General features: G+C 49.6%; 3 protein-coding genes across 4 annotated transcripts; 1 reads left to right on the forward strand and 2 right to left on the reverse strand.

Annotated features, from left to right (window-relative positions):
* Positions 1-1195: 1195 nt before the first annotated feature.
* On the reverse strand, positions 1196-3069 carry LOC144703932 (Tetratricopeptide repeat (TPR)-like superfamily protein). Its single transcript, XM_078576236.1, has one exon. The coding sequence runs from the start codon at positions 2794-2796 to the stop codon at positions 1504-1506; it is 1293 nt and encodes a 430-aa protein (XP_078432362.1). The 5' UTR covers positions 2797-3069; the 3' UTR covers positions 1196-1503.
* Positions 3070-3363: 294 nt separating this feature from the next.
* LOC144703933 (DnaJ heat shock amino-terminal domain protein (DUF1977)) lies at positions 3364-14334 on the forward strand. 2 transcript variants are annotated; one of them, XM_078576237.1, is made up of 3 exons: positions 3364-3559; positions 3718-4889; positions 14078-14334. In XM_078576237.1, the coding sequence occupies exon 2, from the start codon at positions 3752-3754 to the stop codon at positions 4868-4870; it is 1119 nt and encodes a 372-aa protein (XP_078432363.1). In that variant the 5' UTR covers positions 3364-3559; positions 3718-3751; the 3' UTR covers positions 4871-4889; positions 14078-14334. The 2 variants fall into 2 exon arrangements, with proteins under 2 accessions (XP_078432363.1, XP_078432365.1); XM_078576239.1 differs by having other exon boundaries at positions 3372-3500.
* On the reverse strand, positions 14275-15236 carry LOC144703934 (glyoxylase I 4-like). The gene is made up of 3 exons (XM_078576240.1): positions 14951-15236; positions 14763-14868; positions 14275-14680 (listed from the first exon to the last, which is right to left on the reverse strand). The coding sequence occupies exons 1-3, from the start codon at positions 15103-15105 to the stop codon at positions 14414-14416; spliced, it is 528 nt and encodes a 175-aa protein (XP_078432366.1). The 5' UTR covers positions 15106-15236; the 3' UTR covers positions 14275-14413.
* Positions 15237-20397: the final 5161 nt, after the last annotated feature.

Genomic DNA, 20397 nt, shown 5'->3' on the forward strand with positions numbered 1-20397 from the left:
ACGTTGGTACCTCCCAAAAACTGACGTGTCTTAACGGTCTCCACTAACTACCCGAATGGATCCCTCTTCGGGTCCGACAACACAAACCAATTAACAGTCACCGGAAGATCCGTTCTCTCTCTCTCTCTCTCTCTCTCTCTCTCTCTCTCTCTCTCTCTCTCTCTCTCTCTCTCTCTCTCTCTCGCTTGTGTTCAATTTACATGTTACCTATACCTGACCCCTGAGATGTCCAATATCATCCTCCAACCCCTGAGACGAAGACAGATGCCGATATTGGGACCAACCCCTCAAATGAGGACGGATAACCATGTGGGGACGGATAATGGTACTGCGGCAACTGAAATCGGGTTCGGGAGGGGCGAACACTAATTATACGGGGGAAATCTAATGTCCATATAGTGGATGCTTTAATACCAATAAACGATATTGACATACATCCCAATATTGGCGCACTTCTTTGTCTTAGGGGTTGGATTTCGACATCCGAGAGTATAGTTCCGGATAGTCCCGGACGTGGACGATGGAAGGGATGGGACGAATTTCGTTCCATCCGACGTCCGGATTTGGTGTAGGGACGAAGGACAGGAGGATTTTTTGTCCGACAGTACAAAAACTGTTCCGTCCAGTCCTCTCGGAACGAATTTTCGTCCCGTCCGGGAAAAAAACCACCCCGCCCCTTATCTCGGACGAGAAAAAACCATTTGATATTTTTAATATATTAATATAGATTTTTCTAAGTTTTTTAGGGAAACATGGAAGAGAGAGAATCCAATTGGACATATGTACAATTATTTCTGAGGCATCAATTTTCACGCGCGAAAAAATACAGGGACTTTGATGTAAATTGTCATAGCAAGGCCACGTGGCTACATATCAATCGTCCACATTCGTCTGTCCATTGTCCGAGACCTCTGGACGGACAGTTTTTTCGTGCCACGGGACGAAAACTGTCCCCTCCCATGGCTCCTAGGACAAATTTTCGTCTTGAATTTCGTCCATACCCTTGGACGGGACGTTTTTTTGTCCCGGGACCAAAAAATCATCCCGTCCGCGTACCTGAACTATAATCCGAGAGGATTTTGATTTCCAGATATCTAAAACCAATTTCAAGCACCGTCATCCGCCACCGTACACTCTCCATCTCTGTTGTACACTCTTTATCTCTCTCTGAATTTTCAATTGTCCTGAAGAGAAGTTCAGTAAATGGTTCTGTTTAATTTTTCCTGTGATTCAAAGAGGAGATGAAGAAAAAATAATACAAGCCTGGAGGGCCGGAGTTCGAAATCCAAAACTCCGTCATCGCCTGCAGCACGAATTGCATGTGTGAAGTGTGATGTGTCAATTTCCTCGTCGTCATCCACCCGCATGAAGGCGAGGAAGAGAGATGGGGACGACGACGACAGCGCGTCATCGTCACGGAGCCCAGTGGAAGCAGGGCATAGAAGAGCGCCAGGGCCGAATATATAGAAAGGAAAGAATCAATCTCGCCCAACAGAAGAACCGTCATCTCTTGCCGTCCGGGGACGCGGCAGACTGAAGCGCTTCCGGCTCGCCGGCGGCGCACGGCGACGCCCTCGCCCGGACCAATCTCACAATCTCCTCCGCACAGTCTTCCTTGGAGATGGAGGAGAGCCCTCCGAGCAAGCTCCTCACGCTGGCCACGCTCGGAAACCACCCTCTACTCATGCTATCCCTGCACAACCTGAACGCAAGCTCAAACTGCTCCGCCAAGCAGAGATAGTGCACCATCGTCTGATAAATCTTCATGCTCGGCTCGCAGCCGGCGTCTCGCATGGCCAGGAACGTTCTCTTCGCCATCTCCATCTCCCCCGCGCGGCAGAGCCCCTTGATCACCAGGTTGAATGTTAACTGATCGGGGCGGACTCCGACGGCGGTCATCTTCTTCATCAAGCCCCTCGCCTGCCACGCCCTGTTCCGGCTTACCAGGTGCTGGATCCGCGCGTTGAAGGCGGCCGCGTTGGGGAGGCAACCTCGGAGCACCATCAAGTTCCAGAGCCCGTCGCCGACCTCGCGCCGCCCGCGCTTGTACGCTGCCGCCATGAGAGTCGTGTAGGTGACGACGTCGGGCTTGAGCTTCTCCCTCTCCATGTCCGCCATTAGGGAATAGGCGGACTCCAGGCTGCCTGCCTCGCAGAGACCCTTGATCAGCGTGTTGTAGGAGATTTCGTCCAAGCGGATGCCGAGATTGGAGCGCGCGCTTACGAGGAAGCTCTGAACCGAGCTCAGATCGCGAGACCGGCAGAGGACACGGAGAGTGGCGTTGAAGGAGAGGACGGTTCTCCGGCCGGGCATTTCGTCGAACGCTCGGCGGGCGTGGGCGGGCATCCCGGCTTTGCCGTAGAGCGTGATGATGCGGGTCGCGAAGCCTTCGCGCCGGCCCTGCGGCAGCGCCATCTGCTGGTCGAGGAGCTGCTCGATCAGGTCGCCGCGGCGGGCGCCGGCGAGGCGGGCGACGGTGTCCTCGAAGGCGAATCGGTTCTCGACGACGAGGCGGTTCTGGGCGTTGGCCTGGAAGATGCGGAAGAGCTCCTCCGGGTCCCGCTCCTTCTTCAGCCTGACCAGGGCTGGCTCGGAGAAGACCGGCCTCTGGTCTTGGTCAGGCTCGGACCCGGCCTGGTCCGTCGGGGCCGGGTCCGACGGCGGAGGGGCGGAGCTGCCGCTTGACGCGACGAAATGGGACTTGAATTTGGGGCGAGAGAGACCGGCGGCGATGGCGGCGAGCGCGACGGCGTCGGCGGCGGCGCAAAGCCTGCGAATCGTGCGCAGGGAAAGCATATTGCGGAGCCCCCCTCCGACTCGTCTGAAGCTTTCCCCTCTTCCGGCGCGCAGCGCATCCCAGCGAGTTCTGGGAACGAGCGACCGGCGAGAGAAAACCAGATCAACCGCCTTAACCTTGCCCACGCGAAGACCGCTGGATCGGCAGCCTACGCAACTCCATTCGACGATCAACACTCGAAGCCAGAAACCCTAACGATCCGACCTGCCGCCGGACCTGCCCTCTCCTCCGCGACTCTCCCTCTGTTCGTCCGCGTGATGAACAGAGATACTGAAATAAATATCAAGTGGTAAGTAAGTGCAAACCATAGCAAGGAGGATGGACATTTGTGTTGTCTTCGGGAATCGGACGGTCACGATGCAAACTGAAAGCCCCTCGCGATTTATGACCGTCGATGGATAAGTCAATAGGCGCAGGTGGACCGTCGGATGTGAAATTGGAAACGGGAGGAGGATGTTAAATAAACACCGTCAGAGGGATGATCAGAGAAAGATGAACGGTTGCGATTCCCCCGATGATGTCATCATGATCGTCGGACGTTGTCTAAAGCCCGGATGAAGTGATACACCCCCTCTCGCTTCGAGTATTTTCCCCCAATTTTCTTCCGCCGTTTGCTTGGAGGCGGAGAAAGGAAGTGATTCCCCGCGAAGAGAAAATCTCCCAGGTTGATCGGCGAGTAGATCGGAGCTCTAAAGGAACAAAGGTGCGGAAACTCGAAGCAGGATTTCGGGGATACATCTGATCTAGCTTCTCTGTCAGCAGGTCTCCAGATTTTCCCCTTTCTTTCGTCTCTTGTTTCGCTTTTGTCTTTGTCTTCCGTTGAGCAAATAGATCGCATCGATTCTCCTTCTCCGATCGATTCTTGGTGTATCAAGTTTCAAACTGTGATCTGATGTGTCTGAATCCTTCATGATGTGCAGTTCTTTAGAGGGGTCCCCTCTGCTGCATACAACTATGGATGGGAACAAGGACGAGGCATTGAAATGCCTCAGAATTGGGAAGGAAGCCGCGGAGGCTGGAGATCGCGTCCGCGCCCTGAAATTCCTTTCCAAAGCCGGCCGTCTTGATCCTTCTCTGCCAATCGACGATCTCCTCTCGAAGATTCGGCTTACAGATTCCGATGATCATCCTACGGCGTCAGATTCCAGCAGCCATGGCGGCGGTCGTGTTAACGGGGTTGGCCGTTCAGATTTAGGTACTGCGTCTTCTTCGGCCCCGCGCCCTAGAGCTAACGCCTCAAGTAGCGAGCCATCTTCGAGGGAATACAGCGAAGAACAGGTGAGTATTATTAGGCAGATCAAAAGGCAGAAGGATTACTACGAAATGCTCGGCGTGGAGCGTAATTGCACTGTGGAAGACGTCAGAAAAGCGTACAGAAAGCTCTCTCTGAAGGTCCACCCGGACAAGAACAAGGCGCCCGGCGCTGAGGAGGCCTTCAAAGCGGTGTCCAAAGCCTTCCAGTGCCTAAACAACGAGGAAAAAAGAAGAACGTATGATGCCAATGGAACCGAGGAAGAGCCAACCTACGTCAGGAACGCCGCAAGACGAGACATGAACGGGTTCGGAGGGTATTATGATGCTGAATTTGATGCCGATGAGATCTTCCGAAACTTCTTCTTTGGTGGAATGCATCAGACTCCGGCGTCGTATAATACCTTCAGGTTTAGAACTGGCGGCAGGGCAGCCCCCGCCTACCACGATACTCAAGGATCAGGAGGACTAAATCTTCGCGTTCTTATCCAACTTCTGCCCGTGTTACTGCTGCTTCTTCTCAATTTTCTACCGTCATCCGATCCCCCGTATGTGCTCTCCCGAGTTTATCCTTACGAACAACGTCTTGAGACTCAAAGGGGCGTGCCTTACTACGTCAAGCCCGAGAAATTTGAAGAGGAGTATGCATACGGAAGTGTGAAGAGGATGGAGCTGGAGGAGAGGATAGAGAGGGAGTATGTCCAGATTGTGGCGCATCACTGTCGAAATGAACTGCAGCAGCAACGTTGGGGATTTACCAAGGCTACTCCGTATTGCGACATGCTCCGGAAGTATGAGGCTGCGGCCAAGGGAACAGCTTGAGGTCCTCGATCAAAAAAAGGTGAATTACCCTTTGTCATTTTGTCATTGTTTTCTTCTTCCTTCAAGTTGCGCGTTCTGGCAACTATACTGTATGTTTTTTGCGTCCATCCTTACAAAGGTCAAAGTAGTATGTTATAATAAATGTTCTCGCGTTGACCGCTTGTCGGAATTTCAGCGTAAATAAATTACGCATGCCAGCGTTACCCCCTTTTTTTTTCTTCCGACAATAGGGGAGAACTTATAAAACTTCAAATGGCAGTGCTATATATATTTCAAGATTAAAAGCGTTTGATTTCTGTGGGTAAAGGGTCTTGTATTCGCCAGACGAAGGTGGACTGAGAGCACATTTCTCGTTATCTAATCTTATGACGGGCCATGTACTTTTGTCATTTGCTCATTACAAGACATACGGCTATCGATTAAAATTTATGCGTTGATTAATTCTGGAGGAAGAAGAAATACGGTCCTCGATCAAGACATACGGGCCATGTACATACGGCTATTGATTAATTCTGACTTCCGTCCTGCTAGAGGTTAAGGTTTATGAGTGGGAAACATTGTTTTAGCTGACAAATGATGTAAATCGTTTTTTATCGAATTTATTATTGAACGTGTAGGATATTTCAAAAAAAATAACAATTGGACATCTAGGACGATTGCTAATAAGGATTGTGTGCAATGATATTTTTCTTGTGATTGAGATGTGAAAAAGTTGTCGTGATCACTGATAAGGGAGGAAGGAAGAAGTCGCCGGAATGGTCGTCGGCCTGTCGGGATGGACTATGGCAGGATGAGGGCAGAATGGACGTCGCCTACGACCGGGGTCCAGCAGAATGGACGTCGCCGGAGGGAGCCTAACGCATTATTGTGATACTTCTTGGCTGCCCTTCTCAAGGGAGGGCTGCTCTATTTCAAGGGATTACAAAAGGTCCAAATGACCTAAATGCTCCTATTGGGCTAAATGATGAAAAAGACCTAGATACATGGGAGTCATATCAATACTTTCCCCCTGAAAACATAGCCTGTCCTCAAGCTGGTGCTGAAACTTGGGGTGTGTCCACCAGCGGCTTGTGGCGGGTCCGCAAGTGGCTCGCGAGTTGGCGCGCGGCGGGTCCACAGTGGTGGTGTGGCCAGTTCGTGGGATTCATGCGGTGGATCCGTGGGCAGCTAGCGACGGAGTCGCGGGCGGCTCGCGACGATCCACTGCAGTGGGTGCCACTGAGACCACCCTCGGGAGAAACAGGCGACCAGGGTCCGATTGGCCTGGTCTCGGTTAGGAACCCCTGGCCGGCCGTTCACCAGGTTACCTGGTTGGTTTGGGCCCAAGGGGACCCCGGGTGGGCCTGTAGCATAGAGAAACCCCCTATTGGGCCCATTTTCTGGGTTTCCCACCCGGAGCGGGCCCGCTTGATTGCGGGCTGGCCCGGCCGAGTGTGGAAAACCCACACTCGGCCCGTTTTCTCTTTGAGCAGGCCTGCTAGCTTCCCCCTGGCAGGCCTTCTCGAGACGGAACAGGCCGGAATGGCCCTCCTCCAGGGCCCGTCTCGCCCTAGGGCAGACCCCCTGGTCGCGGGGTTCCCAGGCCGAGCCAAGAAGTAGTTCGTTGGCGCCACAGGAGGTGGCTCCTGAGGGAGTGGCGCTGGCAGATCGGAAGGTGTAGGAGGCGCCACCAGGGCTGGCTCCTGAGGAAGCGGCGGTGGTGGATTGGACAGTGGAGGAGGCACCTCTGGAGGCGGCTCCTGAGGAAGCAGTGGCGACGGATCGGATGGTGGGCGTCCGCGCGGCAGGGGCGGCAGCGACGGTGGAGGGCCTTACGGCAAGGGCGGTGCTGGCTCAAGCGAAGGAGTCGGGAGTTGAAGCTCCAGCTGAAGGAGCACCCACTCGAGCTGCTCTTCCACACGCTGAAGGCACAACTCCATAACCTGCTCTTCCAGGCGCTGAAGGCGCGACTCCATAACCTTCAGGAGAGCGGCTCTGATACCAATGATATGGGAGGGAGGGAGAAGTCGCCAGAATGGTCGTTGGCGTGCCAGGATGGACTATGGCAGGATGAGAGCAGGCGGGATGGACGTCGCCTATGAGCAGGGTCTGGCGAAATGGACATCGGAGGGAGCCAAACGCATCCTTCTTGGCTGCCCTCCTCAAGCCAGGCCTGCTCTATTTAAAGGGATTACAAAAGGTCCAAATGACCTAAATGCCCCTATTGGGCTAAATGATGAAAAAGGCCTCGATACGTTGGGGTCATATCAACAATTATTGAATTGGCTCGAAGGCATGTGCCTGTGGGGAACATGAAAAGTGTCGTGTGATCACTTAAAATTGCTACCTTCATTTTTAGGTCCACTCGCTTTGGCGCTGGCTTGAATATTGACGCTGGAATTAATGTTCGAATGCATGGTTTGTGGAAGAAATATCTTGCGGCTTGGATAACTTCGTGGCATTGATATCGAATCGTACAATGGCAGAATCCTAGTATAATTCTGCGGCCAAGGAGATTGCGGATACATCAGTTCGATGTAAAGGTTGAGATCTTCTGCGGTGGATTTCAAAGGCGTTGTGTCAAGCGCGAGTGAGCGCCTTCGATCTTCGCCTAGTCTGGTCGGCACCGGAGCTTGACGATCTCCGCCGTCGGGCACGATCTCCGCCGTCGGCCCCGACGGTGGCCCACTCGTCGTCGGCACTTGCCTCGTCGCCGACGCCGACAGCCCCCCTCCGCCGTCTGCTGCAAAACTCTCGCCTCCTCCAGCCTCTCCGTCGGCTCCACCCAGCTTCCACATCCAGGGTGATGAAGATTTCTGCCATGGAAGGAGCTCGGCGAGAACCGGAAACCCTAGTGCCCGAGGAAGAAGAAAGAAAGGACTGGGGGCGACGCTGCCGGTCGGTTCAGGCGGCGTTTTTTTTCCTGAAGCGGGGTTCCACCCCTCTCGCCGACGTGAAGGATCTGCTGAGGGTTTCCTTTGGCGCGATTGTGCAAAATACATGGCACGGATATACGTTGGAAACCTGGACGCCAGTTTTACTAAAAGGGAGCTTGAAGACAAGTTTCGGGCCTACGGCGCTTTGAGAAGTGTATGGGTGGCCCGTAAACCTCCAGGTTATGCTTTTGTTGAATTTGCTGACAGAAGGGATGCTCTTGATGCTATCTGTGAGCTTGATGGCAAAAATGGATGGAGGGTTGAGATGTCTCATGGGGGAGGTAGCCATACTCGGGAGCGACATGTGGGGTCGGCTATGAAGTGTTATCAGTGTGGCGAGCCGGGGCATCTTGCCAGAGTGTGCCGACTTAGCATCGGCTCCAGAGGGATGGGAAGTGGAAGACGCCCGAGTCCTAGCCCCAGGCGACGAAGAAGCCAAAGCTATGGCCGTAGGGCCTGGCGGGCCCCCCCGCGCCACGGACCGAATGACCGGGCGGGCAAACGGCGAAGTCCAGGCCGTGCGGAGTCGGAGGCTGACGCTGGCAAACGGAGTACTTTTGCAGACATACTCCGAGAAGCTCCGCGTGGGGCTGGCTCTGGTGCGCACCCTTTGACAGCCCGATTTGCCCAGCGAGAAGAGCATTCCACACAACAGAAGCGACGGCAGGCAGATCAACGAGAACTGTTGCTTCCGTTGCCTGGGACGCGGACATGTCACAAAAGACTGCAGAGATCCAGTAATCTGCCGCCGATGCCGACGCACAGGTCACCGCCGATCCGAGTGCCCAATGAACCTAAAGCTGGGAGGCCGTGCTGACTCGAGAAGTTTCGCGGAGTTCAGAGTCACCTCTCTTATCGGGGAGGTTCAAGGAGACGCTCCGACATTGGAGGCAGTTCAAGCAGGTTTGGCGGAACACTATGCCCCGCTTTTTCAGGCGGAACTCCAAATGGTGGACGAGAAACAATTCCTACTTAGAAGATTGCCTCGGGCAGCAAGAGAAAACATCTGTGGATGGCACCAGCAGATGCCGGCGCAAGGAACAGTCAAATGGCGGGGAGTCAAAAAGACAGACGGGGGATGCAAGATAAAGAACGGTACGATCTTGGTGGAGGCTCATGGCATTCCGTTCGGATATCGCTCAGTGGAACACGCAGCCCATATGGTGCGAAAATTTGCTCGCCTTCGCCGGATTATATCCACCGGGCTGGAGTGCGGAGACCCTCTAATCACAGTGCTTGAAGTGGAACCCCACAACGTCGGCATGCTCCCTCGATCAGTTTTATGCGAGGCGGCCCCAGGGGCCCCGGTTGTCCAGCTCTTGGTGGTCCCACCGCCTCCTCCTCTTCCTCGATCGGCCAACTTTGTGATGGTCGGGAACCCCCCCACAGGCATCGAAGTGGACCGATGGTCCACCATGGGAACCTCAGGGCCTCAGGCAGGCCGAACAGAGTGGAGGCAAAAGTCTGCGGCGCTTTCCACGATTGTCTCCGAGAGCGTTTCTTCGCTCATTCAAAATTTGGGGCGCAATCCTCCGACAACGCGCGATGCAACTCCTGAGCAAGCAGCCAAGAATGACTCATCGGAGGGGAGAGAAGCATGGACTCAAGCAACAAGGGAAGGTGTCATGGCAGACGAAGGGGCCACCTCCCCAGCTGCCCCTATCGCGGCTGAGCCCAGCTCCCAGGGGACAGCGCCAGAACGTGTTGAACATCCCAAGACGAGAATGATTGCGGAGGCAGCAGGAGCTATGATGGCTTCGACAGTAGAGGGCGCCACGGTAGCCTCCCCATGAATTGCCTCTCATGGAACGTGCAAGGCCTCCGTGACGAGCGAAGGCGAGGAGTAGTGGGAAGATATATCAATGAATGGGGTGCAAAGGTGGTGTGCATCCAAGAGACTATGTTAGAGCAGGATCTACCCCAAGTGTGGGGCGCCCTCGGCCGGGGGGGTGATGGAGCACACGTAACCGGTGATGCAATTGGCCGATCAGGGGGTATTGCAGTGGCTTGGAGGGCGGAGGACTTTGATAAGCTGGAGGAGTGGAAAGGGCGGCATGTGGTTGCGGCCCGTTTGTCCAACCGTGAGGATTGGCGGACATGGGTGGTGGCCTCGGCCTACGGACCACCGGCCTCGCGAAGAGGGGAACTGTGGGAAGATATTTACGCCTTTGCCCACAAATTCCAGGAGCTCCCGATTCTCATTGGTGGTGATTTCAATGTGACTGTGGCGGCCGAGGACAGGCCGAATGGCTTGGGGGGGATGGACCCAGGTTCAGCGGAGTTCAGGAACCTACTGGCCAACTGTGGATTTCAAGAAATGGGGCCCTCGGACCGACGATTCACCTGGCGAAGCGCAGCAGGTCCTCTGGCGCGCTCTCGGCTCGATCGATTCCTATGCTCCATCGCGCTGCTGGAGATGTTTCGCCGCAGAGGTCACGTCCCGACCCCGCCCTATTTCTGATCATACTCCTATTTCCTGGCAGGCACAAACAGGAACTGCAAAGCCCCCCTATTTCAAGCTAGATCGTTCCTGGTTACGAGAGGAGGGCTTCAAGAGGCGAGTTGCCGAGTGGTGGGGTACCGTTCCTGCTATCGGATCAGCGTCGGCACGGCTGGCTACTAAGCTGACAGGGCTCCGCCGACACCTCATCGACTTCGCCGGAAGATTCGCGGGACGGAACCAAACCAGGGACGCTGCTCTTGCGGAGATACAACGATGGGACACAGAGGAGGATAGCCGGCCTTTATCAGCGGAGGAGTTGGCGACGCGTCAAGCCCATCGGGACGTAGTGGCTGAGGAGGATTTAAAGACTGAAATGGACTGGCGACAGCGATCACGGCAGCTTTGGCTGGCGGCAGGGGATGCAAATACCCGCTTCTTCCATCAAGCAGCAAGTGGGAGACGAAGAATGAACAAGATCAACCATTTACGGGTGGAGGGGACAGTGGTCAGCGGCCAGACGGAGTTTGGACGTGCCCTAGCTAACCACTTTCGGGCTTTCTACCGTCGGGGACCGTGTAACAAATGGAAGTGGTCTGGAGCCGACGCACCCAGGATCTCGGAAGAGCAAGGAACTAAGCTAATCGAGCCTTTCTCAACTGAAGAGGCTCAGCTGGCCATTCGTGGGTTGAATGCTGAAGGGGCTCCGGGACCGGACGGCATGCCAATTTTCTTCTACAAGGAGTGCTGGGATATGGTGGGTCCGGAGGTCATGGCGACTTTGGAGGAATTCCGGAATGGTACCTGCGAGATGGACCGGCTGAACAAAGCTTATATCGTGCTTATCCCAAAATGTTCGGGAGCTGAACAAGTGGGAGAGTTCAGGCCCATCGCTCTCTCCAATTCGATATACCTGATCATCGCCAAGGTACTTGCCAACAGACTCCGCGAGGTAATCGGCTACTTAGTGAGCCCTCTTCAATCTGCTTTTGTCCCGGGTAGACACATGGTGGAGAGTGTAGTTGTGGCAGAGGAAATTCTTGCGGCCTGGAGGCGAACAGGCACCTCCGGATTTATGTGGAAGGTGGACTTTGCCAAGGCATATGATACGCTTGACTGGCGATATCTCTGGAATGTATTGCGCAAGCGTGGTTTCCCGGAGGTTTGGGTGCGATGGATGAAGCTTTGCGTAGCGACCAGCACTTTTGCAGTCCTAGTCAATGACCGACCTCAAGGGGGCTGGATCCACCCCCAAAGGGGTATCCGGCAAGGATGTCCACTGGCCCCGCTTCTATTTATATTGGCGGCGGATACCTTGACGCGGTGCTCAAAACGGTTGTGTGCAAGGGGGCTGCTCAGAGGATTTCACACCCCTGGCTGGCCTAGCGGGATCCCACTCCTTCAGTATGCAGACGACACTACTTTTTTCATCGAGGGATCGGTGGAGGAGGCTGAGAACCTCTCGATCTTGCTGGACATCTTCTCCGATTTCTCTGGACTCAAACTGAATAGGGCCAAGTCTACACTCGTCGGTATCGGGCTATCTCCAGAAGATTTGTGTCAGTGCTCCCAACTTCTATATACGCCGATTGGTTCCCTGCCCATTCGGTATTTGGGCCTGCCTCTCACTGATGGCCGAGTTGGAGCACAGGAATGGCAACCGGTGGTGGAGAGGGTTGAACAGCGGCTGGGAGGCTGGCGAGGTCGTCTCTTGTCTCGAGGAGGGTGATTGGTCTTGGTGAAGGCTGTGCTAGCCGCGATTCCTCTACACTTCATGTCAGTCTTCAGGATGCCGGTGAGCGTTCGTAGAAGGCTTGAAAGCTGCATGCGGCGATTTTTTTGGAGCGGGCCCAGTCAAGGGGAATCGAGGGGCATGGCCCTCGTCAGCTGGGACACTGTATGTCTCCCCACGTCACAGGGAGGCCTCGGTGTCAGGCACATTCAGCACACCAACATGGCTCTGCTGATCAAATGGGTACGTCGACTGATGCAGCCTCCATCAGATCAGGTCACGGCGGTCCTGCACGACAGCTACGGAAGGGGAATGGACTGGGAGCAATGGGCTACACCCCTCCGAGGGGACTCCGCTTTCATCAGGGGGCTGAGGGGGGTCTTCGCCAAGGCTCAGCCTCTTTTTCGGCCGAAGCTAGGGGATGGAACCAGCCTTCGGTTCTGGTTTGGCGATTGGACCGGTCTTGGGCCCCTGCGAGACCTATTCCCCAGATTATATGGTCTCGCCCGCCCCCAGTGCCCGGTTCGGGGATGTGGGACAATGCGTGGTGCCCAACATTACCTGCCCATCTTTCCGAGCAACGAATGGAAGACTTCCTCCAGTTACAGCGATTGATTGCCTCTTTGCAGCCGCAAGAAGGGGCGCGGGACACCTGGGAGTGGCGAGGAGCCAGTTTTTCGGCCAAAACTGCATACCGCATGCTGCGGGGACAGGGGAGTCCAGCAGACCGCTCCCTCATACCCCGAAATCGAATACTGTGGAGGCGGCGAATCCCACTGAAGGTGAAAATCTTCGGCTGGCTTCTCTTGCGGCGTAGACTGGTGACGCGACAGTTCCGTCAACGCTGGTACCCGGGGAATACTGCCGAATGTGTCCTATGCTCCGGGGCGGTGGAAGACTGTGGCCACCTGTTCTTCCGATGCCCGACGGCCCAGGCTGTGTGGCAGGCGGCCGGGGTGGGTAGCGTTAACCCCGCTACTGAAGAGGACTTTTGGAACTCCATCAGTGGTGGGCTGTTCCGCCGAGGCCGGGTAGCGGATCTTCGCCTACCTTTGGGCGATATGGCTACACCGAAATGAAGTCATCTTCAAGGGGAGGCCTCCCTCCGTCGATGCTATTCTGCACGACGCTAGGGGATTGGCAAATTTTTGGAAGAGAGGTGGCTGTGGCCCCCTGATTTCGTCCCCCTTGTAATGCATGACTTGATTTTCTATGTCATTATATCAATGGCAACGGGGGGTCCCTATTCTGGGGGACTCTCTCTATTTTCCTCAAAAAAAAAAAAAAAAAATTTCTGCGGCCAAGAAGAGGCTTCTCCCATGCATCGACCGCCAGATCCTTCGTTGTTATTTCCTCCAGGATTCTTTCAGTCACTATCTAGCAGTCCAATTTTTCATTCCTTTCATTTTCGTGTTCCTTTTCTTGATGTGTATTATTATTTTGGTTATCCTCATTTTATATCATTGCTATTGGCATTAACACATTGTTGAGGTTTTTCTTTGAAGAAAAACACGTTGTGGTGGTTGAAAATTGCCACTGCTTGGGTGACGCATTAGCGTCTTCTTCCCTACCTTATCTTATTCCTCAATAAATCCAATCTATGAACAATCTTGACGTTGAAAGGTGGGGCCGTATGGATCAGGTACAGTTTGACAAAATCTGTCGTCTCCTGGCAATCACGCAAGATTTTGTTTTGAACGAAATCGCGCAAGATATCTTCGTCAGTTTAAGATGAGAATCGGGTTTTAAGTCCCGGTAATCAATAGAGACAAGCGTCCACCAGTGTCCAATGCTCGATGAGGGAATTCATTTTTTGGATGGTCTTCCTGATAATACTATATTAATGTCTAAGGTGCCCTGAGGGGCAGATTATTCGAGCGGGAACAACAGGCTGTAAACACAAGTGCTGCTCATCTCCCCCATGTTGCTCAAGCATGGGAGATTCCCCTTAATTAATGAACTCCCTGTTTTAGAAATGTCCTGACATTTGATTAGAAGTTGCTCATTTGCATACATTACTGTGAGTTAATCACAGAAACGGCTCAGGCGCATCATCTCTTTTTAATACTCCTCATAATGCTAAGTGTGCTGAATATTTCGCATCGTCTTTTTGTAACTAGGTTCAGCCGGGATGCCAGGCTTCTCCTCCACGAGCAGGCATGTGCAGGAGGCATCCAAATCTGTCGCCACCGATCCGTTTCAGGATCTGTTTAAACACCGAAAACTATCATCAATCTGCGTGATGTCATCATAATTTTCGAATCTCCCTGCACTGTGGGACAGATAATCTTGTCGATGGAATGCAACGACAACGGTCTTACCCATCCGAAAATTGCATTTTTTATTATTAGTATCCAGCATTATTATTTGCCAGAGATCTTTCTCTAAACTCTCCCCGTTGACTTGTCGCGCCAGCCGAAAACATGCGAAAGAGAGAGAGAAGGGGGAAACACGAGCTAGTCGTCGCCGGGGACGGCGGCGAGTGGCCGGGGCGACGGCGGCGAGTGGCCGGCGGCGGTGGCGCGCTTGCAGGACCAGACGGCGTCGCCGCCGGCGAGGGGGACGACGGGGAGAACGTCGCAGTTGCAGATCTCGATCATGAACCCGTCGGGGTCGTGGAAGAAGAGCTGCTCCACGGCGATCCCCCCCCCCTCCACCGTTCTCTGTATGCATCTTATCCCCATCTCCCTCAGCTTCCTCTCCACCGTCACCATGCACTCGCACTGCATCATCATCATCAAACCATCATCATCATCATCAGACCACCATCATCATGGCCATCCCGATCCATGTCTCTCTCCGCACCTGGAAGGAAATGTGGTCGTCCTTGGGGTCGATCTCCGCCTTCACCGGCATGTCCTCGGGCCGCTCCGACTGAAGAAGGTGGATGCCGATGCCGTAGTTGAACAGCCTGCGCGAAAGAGGCAAGAGTACTACTCACGCGCCGAACCAGGAGAGAGAGATACACGATGGGGATTTAACAAAGAACGAACCAGGCGCCGTCGAACTTGAGAGACTCGGGCCGGCGAATGGGGATGAAGCCAAGCACGTCCTGGTAAAAGTCCAGCGACGTCTCCACGCTCCGGCAGACTATGGAGATGTGATTGAGAGACGTCAGCGGCAGCACTCCTACTTTCCTCCCCTTCATCTCCTCTTCGTTTCTCCTTTCCTCCTCTTATGTTTTTCTTCTCTTCTTCTTCTTCTTCTCCACCGACTCCCGGAACACTCGGAGTTGGATAGAGAGAGAGAGAGATGGATTGAAGATGAGGATCTTCTCGGAAGCAAGAGAGAGTGGCAATTTATAATCTCGCCGGCGAGCGGGAGGAGGGTGACACGTCAGAGAGGCGTGGCCGTGACACCTGTCTCCAGATTGTCATTCTGATATCCGATGGTGCCAACCTTAATAGAGGAGATAATCACCACGGGTAAACTCAATCGTTGGATAAACTCAATCGTTGGGTAAACTCGATCGTTGGATAAACTCGATCGTTGGGTCCGCGCCAAAACCAGATATTTGTTGCGAGATGAGATGATAATTATTATACGCAATGGCTGCGTTATCCGAATTCACGAGCGCGACCATCTTTCTTTTGCCGAGATATTTTCTGGGTCTTTCGTCGGCACTGAGACGGAGATGGGTCCGGCCGGGTGGTGCTGTTATCCTGTCCCTTTCTCTTACTTATCGGCACGCTTGTCTTATTCTTCCTCGGCTCGTCGCTTGATCGGATTATCATTACCGCGGCGCGCGTTGATACGTCGGTTCAAGCCACGGACTGCGCGACGGCGCTTGCAGAGATATGACTCACCACGCCACGTTTTTTCTGAGCCTCCCGACCCTTGGGTCGTGAATGACGGTGTTGGATAACGACGGTTAGCCTCCTCTTTCATGGAAGAGCAACTGTGGATAGCGAATGGAGCCGTCCAGGAGGAGGAAAACCTGACGTCCTCGCCTCATTTCCGAGTCTTCATTGCAGTCTAAGCGAGAGGTTTGGTGAAGCGAGATTAGTCCAATAATTGCGACGCCAGCTGTAGGAGAAGAGACTCAAGAACTAGTTGCTATCAGCTGTAGTTTTTAACACAGCTAGACGCTTAACCCCCTTCCCACCTCACCCAATATTGCTGTTATCAGTGGTCATTCTAATCCCAGCATCAGTTATGATTCTCGGGTATGTGGGCTAACTAACAAGGGATGGACCATCCAAACCCCTTTTAACCAGACCTGAGCAGTTCTGGGCCCATTCAAAGTCCCCCCCACCCCCACCAACTTGCTGTGATTACACTAGGCCACTGGTTAAAAAACGTAATCTGTTGAATTTTATTGTTTCAGAGTCATTGATTTAATTATTTTTAAAATAGTGTTGAGGATTACGGTTGGTTTAAATGATTATTCAAGGAGTTTGATGGATTTCGTAAAAAATCAGAACTTGATGCTGATTTGAAAACTGATCTATAATTATTTAAAAGATGTGATGTAAGTCGAGTATTTTTAATTTTTCATTTATACCTCTATTTAGAATTGAAGTTTTATTTTTACCTCTATGTAAATTTATACTTTTTGAAAATGACGCAATTTGAAAAGTCGCCTTCTTTCTATTGCTCCACTCACCCATGTCCATAGGAAGTAAAAGTGTGTCAGCCCATGATATGCCATCATGGTATCATGACTTACAATACCATAATGGCATCTCTTCATAATGTTTAATTGTGTTAATAATTTCACAAAGATGTGATTTGTATAATTGGATCACATCAAATGATGACATGTGGTGGGGCAAAATAGCATAAAAATCATCAAATAATTTTCCATAAAAAATTCTAACACAAAATATGTTTTGACTTAGAAAAATAGCAACTCAATGAATTTAATCTCATAAAATTCTAGAAAATACATTTCTAAATTAGAGAATTATTTTTTAATAATTTTTGTCAACAAAATCCGTGCCAGAAATCAAAATATATCATTTGAAGATAGATTTAATCATTTTAGGCTTGATGGAAGGCATAAACAATCATTCCACTTAAAATAAATATATATATTTCATGACATTTTACCTACAATTAGCATGTTATAAGCATGCACCTCAATTGGAGGTGAACTGATCTACATATCTATGATGGATGTATGTTCAGTTCAGGAAAAACTATCAAATGCTTCATTAAGAAAGGTAAGACATACAAGCTAGATGAAAACCTATAAACGGAAATGTGATGACATAGTTTTAATTAAAATTGACACCAAACAAATCTAATTTGCACACATAAGATATGACCTCATCTAGAAGTCGTGGTTAAAGGAGACATGGTTACAAACGAGGGTTCGGTGCATACTTTCTCATCTTTTTCTTTGTCTAATAACATTGGTAAGATAATGAACAGGTGACTATGAAATTTAAGGCTTCTGCTTTGTAAAATCAAATGAATACAATGCCCATAGAGCACGAGTTTAATTCAAATGGAGAAATTATTGAATAAGTTATTTTTAAATTAAAATTTATACTTATAAGGATAATTGAATTTTTGAAAAATTTAACTCTAATTTAAAATTTGAGAAAAATAATTTAAATTAATTTTAAGAGGATGAGAACATAACTTTCCTATTTAACCTAATTCATTCAAATTTTATAGAATATTTTTGTGAAATTTAATGGTCTATTATAGTAAGAATACTCATTATTTCTAACAAAATACCTTAGCCAGCATCTTGACAACGACAGGTGACAATTGATAGCAGTGGAATGAAAGGAGTGGGGGCGAATGAATGTTGTGAACATAGATTGTGCAGATACATCCCGACGAGTGATGTGGGGGGGGGGGGGGGGGACCATTGATAATATCAATCTTAGGCTTTTAACTCATCGTTGGTGATTACGATTATTCAATAAATATATATTAGTACTTACCTATGAATATTTAGCTAGTGATGGGTAAAGATTGTCTTCACAGGGAACGATGATGCAGGATTCAATTTTCTTACTACGGTAATTATCGATATGAGAATAGATAAAGATGAGAATTTACTAGGCGAGATAGTGATATCGAGTGAAAGGTTGTAAATAGCTATAATTCAAACTTACAATTAGAAAAGAAAATAGGAAATGAAAGTATAATTACGTGAAGCGTTACGGATACGAGATCGATCTAGTGAATGAACGGTATGATGATAGAGAGACGAGATTATGGGTACGTAAGGAGGTGGTGTGATAGTGAAAAAAGGTGATAGTAAAATCTAATTAAGCTTACCACAATGTCATGAAAGAGCAACATAAGGCGAAGACGCTTACCTTAGATCCTTACATTCCTCAAGGATCACACAAATTACGTGAGCAGGTAGCTCCCCCTCTTTTCTAATGTTTATTCCCACACATCCAAGACATCGAGAATGCACTTGATGAATCTCAAACACATTATCTTTCAATCATCCCACATGAGTAGCAAGCAAGTTCAAGATGAATTTTGCAGTGATCCAGGCATCTATTTATAGATCAAAGGATATGGATGGAAAGGTGAGGGGGAGATGAAGCAATGCTAAAAATTTCAGCTCAATTGGACTTGGGGATTGTCAGATATCGCAGTTTAAATTTGGAGGAATCCTAGCCCTTATTTTTTTCTCTCTCCTTGTCATGGGTGCTGACGCTTCCTCTTTTTCCATTTCGGTTGAACTGTCAAATCGTTGAGATTCCTCATCTTTTTGTCTTACGTGTCCACACTTTTTGGAGCGGCCACATTTACCCAAAGGGAAAAAAGACAAAATAGGTTATAGTTTATTATATTAACTAAATAGGTTATACTTTAACTTCCTTCCAGCTGACATGGGAGTGCGTCAGGGTGCACCACATCAACGACTTCCCCTTCTCATCCAGTAAAACTTTTACATGTGTGCGCCATGTGTACGTGCGCTGCCACATTGCCCGACCGTTATTGCTGACCCTTCCAACGAGAGAGAGAGAAGGAAAAGTTTTTATTCTTTTTTGTCTTTTTCTCCCTCGTTCCGCGCACAAATTAATTGCAAAAAGCATTCCTTTTTTCTGATTGGTCCACCTCACCTGCAATAGGAAATGTCAAAAACCACTTTCATTAATATTAAATGAAGTTATGGTATCACTAATCACGATGCCATAACAACTCAGTTAAATGATTGGCTGACCCCAATCATTAACTGAGCTTGATGATTGGCTGTTGCCAATCATTATATTTACTCCTCATTCGTCGCCATTTGATGAATCGAAAGACAACACATGGCGTCGCGAAATATAGGACCTAAGATATATTCAAAATTTTCAATTTAATAAAATAAAGGTAAAACATACAAAGAAATATATATATTTTAACTTATAAAAATTATATGTTTACAAATTTAATGTCAAAAAATTCCAGAAAAATCATATTCTGACTCAGATTATTATTCTTTCAGAATCTGTTGTCATAAAAATCTCTAAAAATACATTAAAAATTCCAGAAAATCATAATAGCATTCTAAAAATGAATTTAATCATTTTAAGCTTGATAACATGGATATATAGTTGATTAATGCAAATAAACATGTAAATATGGTCAGATTAAGGTACCAAAAATGTATGGTATAAGCCATATCTATAAACCATTTCTGATGGTAAAAGATAGATGGGGCAGATACACATTGGCAAACGGTGGTTGTAGTGTTAGGATGCAATATGTTAAAGACCTAGGCTATTAGGGACGATAACCTAGGAAAAAGGAAGAATGTCATACCAATGGGATGAGTGGTACTTTATCTTCATGATTCTTTATCCAAACATCACTGCATCAATCCTTCTCTTTTTTAATACAAAAAACCGGCCCACTGGAGCTTTTGAATTAGCAAACCACTTTGCTAATAATAATTAGGAAACAATCCAAGGGTGCCTTTTTACATGTGGACATCTATTTATGGGAATAGAGGAATAAATATGGAATAAACTTCAAATTTCAGCTCAAAATAATTTTTCGATCGTCATATACCCCAATTAAAAGTTCAAGCAATCTAGTGTAGCATGAAATCATTGACTTTCCCATTACTACGCCGATACATGTCATCTTTTATATGAAATTCGATCAATCGTTGGTATAAAAAGCAGTGCATTTAATCAAATGCAAACACGTCCTTAATTTCCACAAAGTCCTAATGTTTGGCCATATTTTCAGTGCCAAATCTCATAGTATCACATTTACATGAAAAATAAAAAGAAGAAAATCAATTTTGATGCATTATGTTCTCACACCTGCATCATTTGTTGGCATGATTCAATTAGTGATTGAGGAATAAACCAGTTGTGTTACAACAACATAACTAACACATACCATCAACTTCAACTCAAACTGATCCAACATCTATAAATCTACCTAATGTTGACCAATTTTTGTCATATGTATTATTCATATCCTTGAATGTATTTTATATTTTCCCTTGATTTCCCGCAATGAT

The sequence above is a fragment of the Wolffia australiana genome, chromosome 5, assembly GCF_029677425.1.
Source record: "Wolffia australiana isolate 7733 chromosome 5, ASM2967742v1".
NCBI lineage: Eukaryota > Viridiplantae > Streptophyta > Magnoliopsida > Alismatales > Araceae > Wolffia > Wolffia australiana.